Source organism: Enhydra lutris, unplaced genomic scaffold (assembly GCF_002288905.1).
Source record: "Enhydra lutris kenyoni isolate GAN:26980312 unplaced genomic scaffold, ASM228890v2 scaffoldscaffold22, whole genome shotgun sequence".
NCBI lineage: Eukaryota > Metazoa > Chordata > Mammalia > Carnivora > Mustelidae > Enhydra > Enhydra lutris.
Genome location: NW_019154106.1, coordinates 13,828,068 through 13,840,865, shown reverse-complemented (window position 1 = coordinate 13,840,865; position 12,798 = coordinate 13,828,068). Strand labels below are relative to the sequence as shown.

General features: G+C 36.1%; 2 protein-coding genes across 3 annotated transcripts; both read right to left on the bottom strand.

The window, feature by feature from the left end:
* Positions 1 to 337: 337 nt before the first annotated feature.
* On the bottom strand, positions 338 to 1,269 carry LOC111150127 (olfactory receptor 5M9-like). Its single transcript, XM_022507502.1, is given in 2 exon segments — positions 338 to 1,188; positions 1,191 to 1,269. Coding segments are annotated over 2 exon segments (930 nt in total).
* Positions 1,270 to 9,956: 8,687 nt separating this feature from the next.
* LOC111150084 (olfactory receptor 5M3) lies at positions 9,957 to 12,798 on the bottom strand. 2 transcript variants are annotated; one of them, XM_022507426.1, is made up of 2 exons: positions 12,790 to 12,798; positions 9,957 to 10,892 (listed from the first exon to the last, which is right to left on the bottom strand). In XM_022507426.1, exon 2 carries the CDS (start codon positions 10,887 to 10,889, stop codon positions 9,957 to 9,959), a length of 933 nt encoding a protein of 310 aa, XP_022363134.1. In that variant the 5' UTR covers positions 10,890 to 10,892; positions 12,790 to 12,798. The 2 variants fall into 2 exon arrangements, with proteins under 2 accessions (XP_022363134.1, XP_022363133.1); XM_022507425.1 differs by lacking the exon at positions 12,790 to 12,798 and having other exon boundaries at positions 9,957 to 11,143.

Below are 12,798 nucleotides of genomic sequence, written 5' to 3'. Positions count from 1 at the left end.
AATACCCTAGGAAATCATGTTCAACTCTAGCAAAGGTATCTGTAATTAATATTTATTTATATAGAGTCATTTATGAATTCCTCCAATGACTACACTTAACACAATTTTATGTACACTCTGAATGACACTAATATGTCAGTTTTGATGGTAAGGTTGTATATATAGAATAAAGCAGTCTTAGCAGTTGGAGTCCCTTCTGGAGTAAGGCATCATGTGTTAGATTGGACCTTTTATTGTATGTAAGAGTTGCCTTTAGAAAATCCTTGTTGCATTAAGACTTTTATGCCTGGACATTCATAATAGGTAGCAACACACCACAAAAATATTTAATGAAGTTTCATTGACCCTTGTTTGCCTTGGCAATTGCTTTGTTGACCGCCTCTTTCACATCCTTGTTCCTCAGACTGTAGATCATGGGATTCAGCATGGGGATCACTGTGGTATAAAACACGGCCACCATTTTCCCCTGCTCCACAGACTCTTCAGTGGGACGTCTGAGATACATGAATATGAGAGTCCCATAAAACATAGTAACAGCTGTCAAGTGGGAGCCACATGTGGAAAATGCTTTCCTCCTGCCATCGGCGGAGCGCATGCGTAGCACAGCGACTACAATGAGGGTGTAGGAGATGAGAACCACAGAGAGAGAATACGTGAAGTTAATTCCAGCAATAACAATCATTGTGTATTCTTTGATGTGGACTCCCCCACAGGCAATCTTGATGAGAGGAGGGTCTGCACAATAGAAGTGGTTGATTTCAAAATTTCCACAGAAGTATAAGCCATATGTCCATAGTGTACATATTAAACTAACAGAGAATCCATAAACATAAGGCACAGAGATAAGCCGAACACAGACAGTCCTGGACATTTTACTTCCATAAAGCAAAAGGTTGCAGATGGCCATGTAGCGATCGAAACCCATCACTGCCAAGATATAGACTTCCACGTGTACAAGGGCAATGAAAAAGTAGCACTGCACCAAACACCCCACATAGGAAATGGTTTTTGTCTCTGATAATAAGTTTTCCAGCATTTTAGGGGTGACGTTGGAAGAGAACCACACATCCACAAAAGAAAAATGACTCAAGAAAAAGTACATAGGGCTCTGAAGCTGAGGACTGATGCTGATCAAAATGATCATGCCAATGTTCCCTAACAGAGTGATCATGTAAACGACAAGGAATCCACAAAAAAGAGAACTTGAAACTCCTGATGGCTGGTCAAGCCCAGAAGAATAAATTCTGTCACATCTGTGAAATTTGGCATTGCCTTAACATAGAGCCAGTCTGTAGTACCTACAGAGAAATAAAAAACAGGAATGAATCTGTTTTATTCTTGAAACTTTTGAGCCACATTTATCCTTATTCTGATTGAAATAATTTAAAATCAATGCAATTATGCACCATGTCCAAGTTTAGAATAGGTAGGCTTCATTGTTTCCCTTAATAGGTCTTATAGGTAGGTACATACCATGAATATTTATTAGTTCTTTATCAGTAAAATAGATAACTACATACATTGCTATCATATATTACTAAAATTGGGCATTCACATTTGCTTAATTATTACACTAATGTTAAAATCTCAAGGCACAAATATCTGTGTGTACGGTGTAAGAGAATGGTCGAGTTTCATTCTTCTACATATAGCTGTCCAGTTTTCCCAGCACCATTTATTGAAGAGACTTTTTTCCACTGTATGTTTTTTCCTGTTTTGTCGAAGATTAACTGACCATAGAGTTGAGGGTCCATATCTGGGCTCTCTACTCTGTTCCACTGGTCTATGTGTCTGTTTTTATGCCAGTACCATGCTGTCTTGGTGATCACAGCTTTGTAGTAAAGCTTGAAATCAGGTAACGTGATGCCCCCAGTTTTATTTTTGTTTTTCAACATTTCCTTAGCAATTCGGGGTCTCTTCTGGTTCCATACAAATTTTAGGATTATTTGCTCCAGCTCTTTGAAGAATACTGGTGGAATTTTGATTGGAATGGCATTAAAAGTATAGATTGCTCTAGGCAATATAGACATTTTAACAATGTTTATTCTTCCAATCCAAGAGCATGGAATGGTCTTCCATCTTTTTGTGTCTTCTTCAATTTCTTTCATGAGTGTTCTGTAGTTCCTCAAGTACAGATCCTTTACCTCTTTGGTTAGGTTTATTCCCAGGTATCTTATGGTTCTTGGTGCTATAGTAAATGGAATCGATTCTCTAATTTACCTTTCTGTATTTTCATTGTTAGTGTATAAGAAAACCACTGATTTCTGTACATTGACTTTGTATCCTGCCATGTTACTGAATTGCTGTATGAGTTTTAGTAGTTTGGGGGTGGAGTCTTTTGGGTTTTCCATATAAAGAATCATGTCATCTGGGAAGAGAGAGAGTTTGACTTCTTCATTGCCAATTTGGATACCTTTTATTTCTCTTTGTTGTCTGATTGCTATTTCTAGGACTTCTAATACTATGTTGAACAAGAGTGGTGAGAATGGGCATCCTTATCGTGTTCCTGATCTCAACGGGAAGGCTGCAAGCTTTTTCCCATTGAGGATGATATTTGCTGTGGGTTTTTCATAGATAGTTTTGATGAAGTTCAGGAACGTTCCCTCTATCCCTATACTTTGAAGCGTTTTAATCAAGAATGGATGCTGGATTTTGTCAAATGCTTTTTCTGCATCAATTGAGAGGACCATGTGGTTCTTCTCTCTTTTCTTATTAATTTGTTCTATCACATTGATTGATTTGAGAATGTTGAACCATCCTTGTAGCCCAGGAATGAATCCCACCTGGTCATGGTGGATAATCTTAATGTGCTGTTGGATCCTGTTTGCTAAGATCTTGTTGAGAATCTTACCATCCATATTCATCAGTGATATTGGTCTGAAATTCTCCTTTTTGGTAGGGTCTTTGCCTGGTTTGGGGATCAGGGTAATGCTGGCTTCATAGAAAGAGTCTGGAAGTTTTCCTTCTGCTTCAATTTTTTGAAACAGTTCAGGAGATTAGGTGTTATTTCTTCTTTGGAAGTTTGGTAGAATTCCCCAGGGAATCCGTCAGGTCCTGGGCTCTTGTTTTTTGGGAGGTTTTTGATCACTGCTTCAATCTCGTTACTAGATATCGGTCTATTTAGGTTGTCAATTTCTTCCTGGTTCAATTTTGGGAGTTTACAGTTTTCCAGGAATGCATCCATTTCATCTAGGTTGCTTAGCTTTTTGGAATATAACTGTTGATAATTTCTGATGATTGTTTCTACTTCCTTGGTGTTAGTTGTGATCTCTCCCTTTTCATTCATAATTTTATTAATTTGGGCTTTCTCTCTTTTCTTTTGGATTAGTGTGGCCAATGGTTTATCAATCTTATTGATTCTTTCCAAAAACCAGCTTCTAGTTTCATTGATACGTTCTACTGTATCTCGGGTTTCTACCTCATTGATCTCAGCTCTAATCTTGATGATTTCCCTTCTTATGTGTGGAGTTGGTTTGATTTGTTGTTAATTCTCTTACACTGTACACAAAGATAAACTCAAAATGGATAAAAGACCTCAATGTGAGACAGGGATCCATCAGAATCCTAGAGGAGAACATAGGCAGTAATCTCTTCGATATCAGCCACAGCAACTTCTTTCAAGATATGTCTCCAAAGGCAAAGGAAACAAAAGCCAAAATAAACTTTTGGGACTTCATCAAAATCAAAAGCTTCTGCACAGCAAAGGAAACAGTCAACAAAACAAAGAGGCAACCCATGGAATGCGAGAAGATATTTGCAAATGACAGTACAGACAAAAGATTGATATCCAGGATCTATAAAGAACTCCTCAAACTCAACACACACAAAACAGATAATCACATCAAAAAATGGGCAGAAGATATGAACAGACACTTCTCCAATGAAGACATACAAATGGCTATCAGACACATGAAAAAATGTTCATCATCACGAGCCATCAGGGAGATTCAGATTAAAACCACAGTGAGATATCACCTTACACCAGTTAGAATGGCCAAAATTAGCAAGACAGGAAACAACATGTGTTGGAGGGGATGTGGAGAAAGGGGAACCCTCTTACACTGTTGGTGGGATTGCAAGTTGATGCAGCCTCTTTGGAGAACAGTGTGGAGATTCCTCAAGAAATTAAAAATAGAACTTCCTTATGTCCCTGCCATTGCACTACTGGGTATTTACCCCAAAGATACAGATGTAGTGAAAAGAAGGGCCATCTGTACCCCAAAGTTTATAGCAGCAATGGCCATGGTTGCCAAACTGTGGAAAGAACCAAGATGCCCTTCAATGGACGAATGGATAAGGAAGATGTGGTCCATATAGACTATGGAGTATTATGCGTCCATCAGAAAGGATGAATACCCAACATTTTTAGCAACGTGGATGGGACTGGAAGAGATTATGCTGAGTGAAATAAGTCAAGCAGAGAGAGTCAATTATCATATGGTTTCACTTATTTGTGGAGCATAACAAATAGCATGGAGGACATGGAGAGTTAGGAGAAGGGAGTTGGGGGAAACTGGAAGGGGAGGTGAACAATGAGAGACTATGGACTCAAAAAGAATCTGAAGGGTTTGAAGAGGTGGGGGGGGTGGGAGGTTGGGGGAACCAGGTGGTGGGTATTAGAGAGGACACGGACTGCATGGAGCACTGGGTGTGGTACAAAAACAATGAATACTGTTATGCTGAAAATAAATTTAAAAAAATGATTTAAAAAAAATCTCAAGGCACAAATATGATCCAAGTCAGACTAAAAATTGTCAGGGAATGGCTAAATCCTTTCCAACTTATGGACTTACACATTGATGTTACAGTCTAGTTATTGACATATTTTCACCATATGTTATCATATACCTTCAACATATGAAATTCCTACATCATATTTTATTTTATTTGACTAAACATTATGCTTATTTGATTGCTGCAGGCACTACTAAAATTATGTCAACAGTAAATATCATGAAGTAAAGTTTAGGTGACATGTTATTTCAGATTCTACTGATTTTCAGATGCAATCAATGCTACACCTCCTTATTTATATTCACACTTAATATCCTCTCAAGGAAAAGGTTCCCAAACAATATTTTCCCCATTTACTACACTTTTCTATCTTACTTCTCTCAAGAAGTAAAAACTTGCCACAAGTTCTTAAGGACATCTGTAGGATTAACTGATGGAAATTTGAGCTCCCCATAATAATAGTGTTTGAAGGGTCTACTACTCTTGAAAATGGGCCTTGGTTTATAATTGCTTACCTTAATTGATTCACAAACATCAAAGCCAATATTATGGCAGATATATTTGTTATACCAACAGTTCTTTTGTTTTGTGTTTTTAAGAGAGGGAGAGAGGGGTGGAGAAGAGACAGAGTGAGAGAATCCCAAACAGGCTCTACGCCTAGCACAGAGTCTGACACAGGGCTCAATTCCACAACTCTGGGATCATGACCTGAGCTAAAATCAAGCCTCAGATGCTTAACCAACTCAGCCACCCAGGTACCACTATATCTAGCAGTATTCTAAATTCTGGAAATCTGAGAATGAACAAGATATACAAGATTCTGGTTTGCATTATACTCTATTATCATTGAAAAGAGCAAGCAATACACAAATGTACAAATGAGATACTTTAGGAAGTGGACATCTGTGACAAAATTACAGCATGCTAGAAAGATAAGAAATAGGAGGAGGCAGGGTGCAGACAGTGATTAAAGATTTCTCTGAGGAGGGGACTTCTGAACTGGTGAGAAACAGCAAGCTGTGTAAAAATATGAAGGGTGAATGCCATGAAATGGAAAAGCTCAGAAGGATAAATATTAGCTTGGCATGGTGAAAAAGAGTGTTGCTAGAGACATCACTTTATATAGTGAAAAAAAAAAAAAAGTATGGGCTCTGTGATTGTATCATGACCACCTGCAATGAGTAGCAGGATGAATTCAGGAGTGAACTAATCTCAATGAACTATATTCTTACCTTGAAGATGTTTAATAATGGAATTAAATATGCTGTTAATTGGGTACATAACATAATAGGCACCAAAATTTTAATTCTGACCTAAGTTTCCCATTACTATAGATTTCCATGATTGTAACTCATCTTTTGGTTCATTTCAAGTATGGGAATATTGAGTCAGATTTGTTTGGGGAAGAGATCTAAGGTCAGGGATTTCCCTATGCAAAACTCTTGACCTGCCTGATGAACCCATGATTCTCCAATTCACAGAGTTGACTTTGGTTAATGGTTCTATTTATTATTTTAAGCATAAAATGATATAAATATATTTTTTCAAGGTATATAAGAAACATAACCTATTTCTCCAATTTTGTTTTAGTTCCTGTATGAGTGCGTATTTATTTTCCTCTACATATAATCTTTAGCTCTACGGTAGTAGAGTTTATCTCATTCATCTTGGGAACTCTTTAAGGTGCCTAGTTGAGATATTACATGTAAATTGATATTCAGAAATATTCACAGTTATGAATTTTTTAAGATGTGATCTCCAGTTCAGCTTTATAGAATACATTACAACATTCCAACACACAAAAACTAAGACAGATTTTTCTAGTGACAACAGTCTCAGCTTCATAATATCAATAAGAATAGCTAAGTTTTACTGAGTGCTCACTGAAACTTTAGCATGCAAAGGTCCTATGAAACAGATTCTATTAGCATCATCGTTTTGCAATGAAGAAACCAAAGCATTGAGACTAACTAGGTCTCCCTGGCCAGACAACAACGAATTGACAAGATTAGGATGCAAACCAATTAATTTAACTGCAGTGTTGTACCCTTAATGACCTTATGTTGTCGCCTCTTTGATTACTTATTCTATTATCCTATTTCTTTACATTTAAAATTTAGTTTGATTATCCTCCAAGACATAACAAAGGTATCCTTTTAACAGTCCATCCTAGATGAACTAGTCCTTTGCACGACCCTTGAGCAGGCTGAACTACAGAGGTAGTCGACCATTGCTTCTCCCTCCCCCTCGAAGTTTAGATCTGGGATCAGATGTCCCAGTGAGTTCTGGGATAGAGTCAGTTTATTGCATAAGTGCATCATCTGTCAAAACAATTGAGAAGATAGAATGTATAATTTACAAAAATATGTATTTTTTTTATTAACTTTTCAGGAACTTCCCATAAAGAAAAACAGGAAAGGTATAATTACTGGCCCAATCATTAGCACTGATAGGATATCCTCAACTTCATTCATATCTATTTTAAAACAACAATGTGAAAATCAATGGTATTTGCAGAGAACGGTGTAAAGGGTAACAGACAAGGATTAAATTGTATAAATCTGCATTGTAATGAGCTCATTCTTAGGATGTTTTGAATGCATAGGGAAAGAATATTTCTCAGTAATATCATATAAAGCACTGTGATAACAAATAAATCTACAAATAAAGTCTCAGTCTCATCTTCAAAATATGGATCAAAATGAAAAGGTTTGACTGCATTAATCTGTTTTGCATAGAGTATACAATTTGTAGACCTACCTTCAGCAGAGGAGAACATCAGATGATAATTGTTCACTATTTATAATAGAATTTTGAACACTGAGAGCATTGAGAATATCTCCCCAGGAAACTAGCCAGGTAATTATGAAAGGAATAATGATTAAAATGCCAGAAACATCTCAGGGGTAGGAGAAGTTAAGGGCTGTTAATGAGAAGGGTAATCCTTATAGTAAAATTAAGAAATCAAAATTCTGGATAACATGGTGTAATCTCTCCCACCTTTACATGAGTCCTGCATTCTTTCATTCACATTTAGCAGTTATGCATCTTGGGAAAATATTCTTGGTTTGCATCATGACAAGGAGAGATAAATGTGCTTTATGTTAGAGATGCTTAAATATAATGAAGGTGACAGATGTAGACATGAATGTAACAATAAGATTTATTTTTCAAAGTACTTTGCAAAAATATCCCAAATTCTCAACAAATGGAAAAATTGCTTTAAGTTCTACGAAAAACTTAGATTCATAGAAATTGCGAGTCTGGAGAGACCTTGAGAGCAGTGACTAGAAACTAAAAATTAACTGGATGAATAATAAAAATGATTTATCCAAGGAGACCCACAAATTAATTTGAAATTTGGAAACTCAAACCCAGAACATGCTGTTCTCATTCTTTATGGAGCACTAACTAAATCTCTAAAAAGTAAATAGGGATAGCTTTTCATTTTTTGGGGTGTAGGGGGGCAGTGAAAGAATGAGAGATATAGCAAAGATCCAAATCCAACTATATTAAAATGTTTTAAAATCATACTTTGAAATTTATTAGTAATCAGCAACTAACTGGCATATCAAGAGTTCTCTAACAAAATCCAACTGGTGAATAAACAGTTGTCCTGACAAAGTTATTTTTAACTAACCCCAAAAGTAAAATTGAGTTAGATCTTAAAGTTTTTTGGGAGGGTTAAGTTTTGCAACTATAGGCACAGTGATAAAGTATGATTTAATCTAAATTACTAGTTTGTTTAAATGCAAATACCTTTAAAACATTGCTGATGGGGCACCTGGGTGGCTCAGTGGGTTAAGCCTCTGCCTTAGGCTCAGGTCATGATCTCAGGGTCCTGGGATCGAGCCCCACATTGGGCTCTCTGTTCATCACGGAGTCTGCTTCCCTGCCTCACCCCACCCTCTGCCTACTTGTGATCTCTCTCTCTCTCTCTCTCTCTCTGTCAAATAAATAAATAAAATATTTTTTAAAAAGTTACTGATGGCATGTGTGTATGGGTGTGGAAGTGAGTTCATATACATTGTTATTGCCCTTGAAGAAAATAAAAACTCAAAAGTGGACAAGGAAGGATGTTTATTCTCATAGTACATCAATGTCATTTTATATTTATATCTTTCCAGATAAATTTGTAATTACTTAAATGTGTAATTTAAGTGTGTATTGGTTCCATTGCTGTATTTTTGTATTTTCTACATCAAAAAAGCAGATTATTAATGTATGTATTATAGATATATGTATTGATATAGAGAATTTAAGAAGTCCAAGTTTTAAAGTTGTTCCTCATGCTTGTATTTCATGAAATGAGGTATGAGAGTGGTGGGTCATGTTATCATTAGCAACAAATACACCACCCTAAATACTTTGTGTCTTTCAAACACAAAAATTATTTTAAAATATTTACTACATCTTAGTCACAGATGTGCAAAATATTCCACATGAATACCAATTTAATTTATTTATTAAGTGGGATCAAGAGAGCTGTGCTTTCAAAATTATGCATCCATTTGCTGATTCTACCCACTCTTCTGTCCAACTGAAGACCCTTTGGCAGGAACAAGGGAGAAGGTCAGTGATCAACAGCCACTGTGGCATTTAAATATGGCAGTTACTGGAATCTGTAAGAGAATTACATACCATGCCGAATCTCTCATGAATACTAAAAATGTTGAAAAGGGATGACATACAAGAGGATAGCTTTTTTCAAGGCAGTAGTCTCTGAATAGACCTGCCATTCATATTGAAGAAAAAGTATTTGCTTCCATAAAATCTCACAACCATTACCGAGACCACCATTTTTATATTAACATACTAGAAAACTAAATGAAATATGTTCTTATTTTTACTGCTCCAATTTACTCTCTAAATAGGCAAATTGATAAGTATTTTCCATAATCATTCATTGCATTTTTTAATAAGAAAAACAAAATATTTCATTTCAGCTAAATATTTGAATAATTTCAATTAGTGTACCTGCAAATTTTGGCTAAAACAAACTTTTCAATTAATTATTATTTTTTTAAATTTTAACTAATCCTTACTACTCACATCAATATGGTTGATTTGTCTCCTTTTTTCCCACTGGGTTTGAGTCTTTCTCTTTTTTTATTATTAATGCACGAAATATCTAGCCTTTATAAAAGTTATTGATATGCTGAACCACAATCTATTGACAAATTCTTATGAATCACACAAGACAATATTAACAAAATTGTATTTTATTTTGTTAAACATGTTCTGCTGATAACTTTTTTCATGGCTTCTTTCACATCTTTGTTCCTCAGACTGTAGATCATGGGATTCAGCATGGGGATCACTGTGGTGTAAAACACAGCCACCATTTTCCCCTGCTCCACAGACTCCTCTGTAGGACGTCTAAGATACATGAATATGAGAGTCCCATAAAATATGATGACTGCTGTCAAGTGGGAGCCACAGGTGGAAAAGGCCTTTCGCCTCCCTTCCGCTGAGTGCATCCGTAGAATGGCAATGAGAATGAACAGATAAGAAATGGTCACCACAGTCAGAGAATATGTGAAATTAATGCCTGCAAGTATGATCATCGTGTATTCTTTTACAAAAGTCCCTGCACACGCCATTTTGATGAGAGGTGGGTCCGCACAGTAGAAGTGGTTGATCTCAATATTCCCACAAAAGGACAAGCCATATGTCCACAGGGTTGCGGCCAAACTAGTCAGAAAGCCATATATGTAAGGGAAAGAAATCAGTCGCATACACACAGCCCTAGACATTTTGCTGCTGTACAGCAGAGGTTTCCCAATTGCCATGTACCTATCAAAGGCCATCACAGCAAGAATGAAAACTTCTACATGGACGAGGGCAATGAAGAAGAAACACTGTACCAAACAACCAGCATAAGAAATAGTTTTTGTTTCTGATAACAGATTTTCCAACATTTTGGGGGTCACATTGGAAGAAAACCAGACATCCACATATGACAAATGACTGAGGAAAAAGTACATGGGGCTGTTAAGCTGTGGACTGACCTTAATTAACATGATCATGCCAATATTGCCTACCACGGTGACAACATAGACCATAAGAAAAATGATGAAGAAGAGGACTTGCCATTCCTGACGACTGGTTAGTCCCAAAAGAATAAACTCTGTCACATCAGTGAAATTGAGCATTTTCTCAACTCCAAGTCAGTATTTGTTATAAATCTCAGGGATAACTAGGATGAAATAAATTTAAAAATCAAGTGTTGTTTATTTCTTAATTTATATTTTTATCCATGCCTCTTTTATATTTCTTTATTCACTATCTATGACTGAAAGTTACTAAGATGCCCTAGTACATAACAGTTATATGAATATTGTGACTGAAACATACTGCTACTAAATATTGTGCTTAGTCAAACTTCCAAGACCACTTATATTTTTAAATATATATATATATATATATATATATATATTTTTTTATATTTTTTTATTTTTTCTTTTTCTTCTCTTTCATTCTATTTTTTTTTTTTTTTACTTATTTCAGAGAGAGCATGAGCGGAGGGAGGGGGAGACAGAGAGAGTGAATCTCAAGCAGATTCACCACTAAACACAGCCCTATGTGGTGCTTGATCCAAGGACCCTGAGTTCAGGACCTGAGCCACACACACACCCCTCCAAGACTATTAAACATCTCTTGTTTCCAATATTGGCATGTTTAGAGGTTTCATATTTTAAGATATTTATGAAGGGTCATAATTTTCTCTTCAACTCAATGCAAAAATGATTTTTTACCTCATCACTTCTTCATTATAAGCATATTCTCCATGATTAGGAATGGAAGCCACTTAATCAAATAATTTACCAGCCCTAAGTGTTAGAGAAAATATTATTTTTAATCTAATCTCATGCTTCCACCCACTTAAATTAAAGAGCACAAACTGATCACATTGGTCATCAAAGCCAGGTATAAAGGGGTAAACTACTTAACTACATTCATTAATTTATACATATTCCCTGGATGTGGACTTCTTAGCATATAATTATAATCTACTAATTATTATTGACTATTATGTTATGGAGATTCCCCTATTGCATCACTCCATATTTCAAATTATATCAGTAAATACAGATTTTTTTCCCCACAAGACCAGGCATGAGAAAATATTCAGTATTCTCGTTAAAGAATTCTGTTTCTGTTGTTAGATTTGTGTTGAATTCTGGCTCCATGATGTAAGAACTTGAACTGGTTTTATATTTGTTTTCTTTGTCTTTCATTTCTCTATGCCTTAATATGATGCAACAGTAACAATAATACTCATTTCATTGTTTAATTATAAGTATGAAAAGACATTACATACTCACACATAATAAATACACAGGGCACAGTTATTACTAAATGCACTCCTGGAAATTATAGTTTCCATTAGTAGTTTGTAATAATCAAATGATCAAATCTCTGTAGAAAATATCTTTCTCTCTCTGTATCTCTCTAATTCTTTCCTCCATCCTTCCCATTTCTCTGTCACTTCCATGTGCATAAATAGACACCTTCATACACAGATATCATGTATAGAATAATTAATGGTAGTTATAAAGAAAAAGAGAAGATAGGGGCACCTGAATGGCTCAGCCAAGTTGGACGACTCCCTCCTGTTGGGCTCATGATCCCAGGATCCTTGGATCCAGCCCTGCTTTAGGCTCCCTGCTCAGCAGGAAGTCTGCTTCTCCCTCCCCCTCAGCTGCTCCCCTTGTTTGTGCTATCTAGCTTTTTCTCGCTCCTGCTCTCTCTCTCTCAAATAAATAAATAAAACCTTTAAAAAAAATAAGAGAAGTTAAAATCTGAGATGCAAACTTAGTCTGACAGATCTGGATAGATATATTTTTATACCAACCTGAGAATGACGAGAAATATTCCCAGTAAGAATGCAGAAGTGAAAAGAAAATGCTACATGAGAGATGATAAGCAATGTATACCAGGTAAAAGAGAACCTGAAAGTCCACAAGAGAAGTTTCCCTTAAATCTTTGCCTTAGAGGAAAAAAAAAAAAAAAGGAAGAAGAACCAATTAAGAAGCTTTGCCTACAAAGAACCCTGGGGGC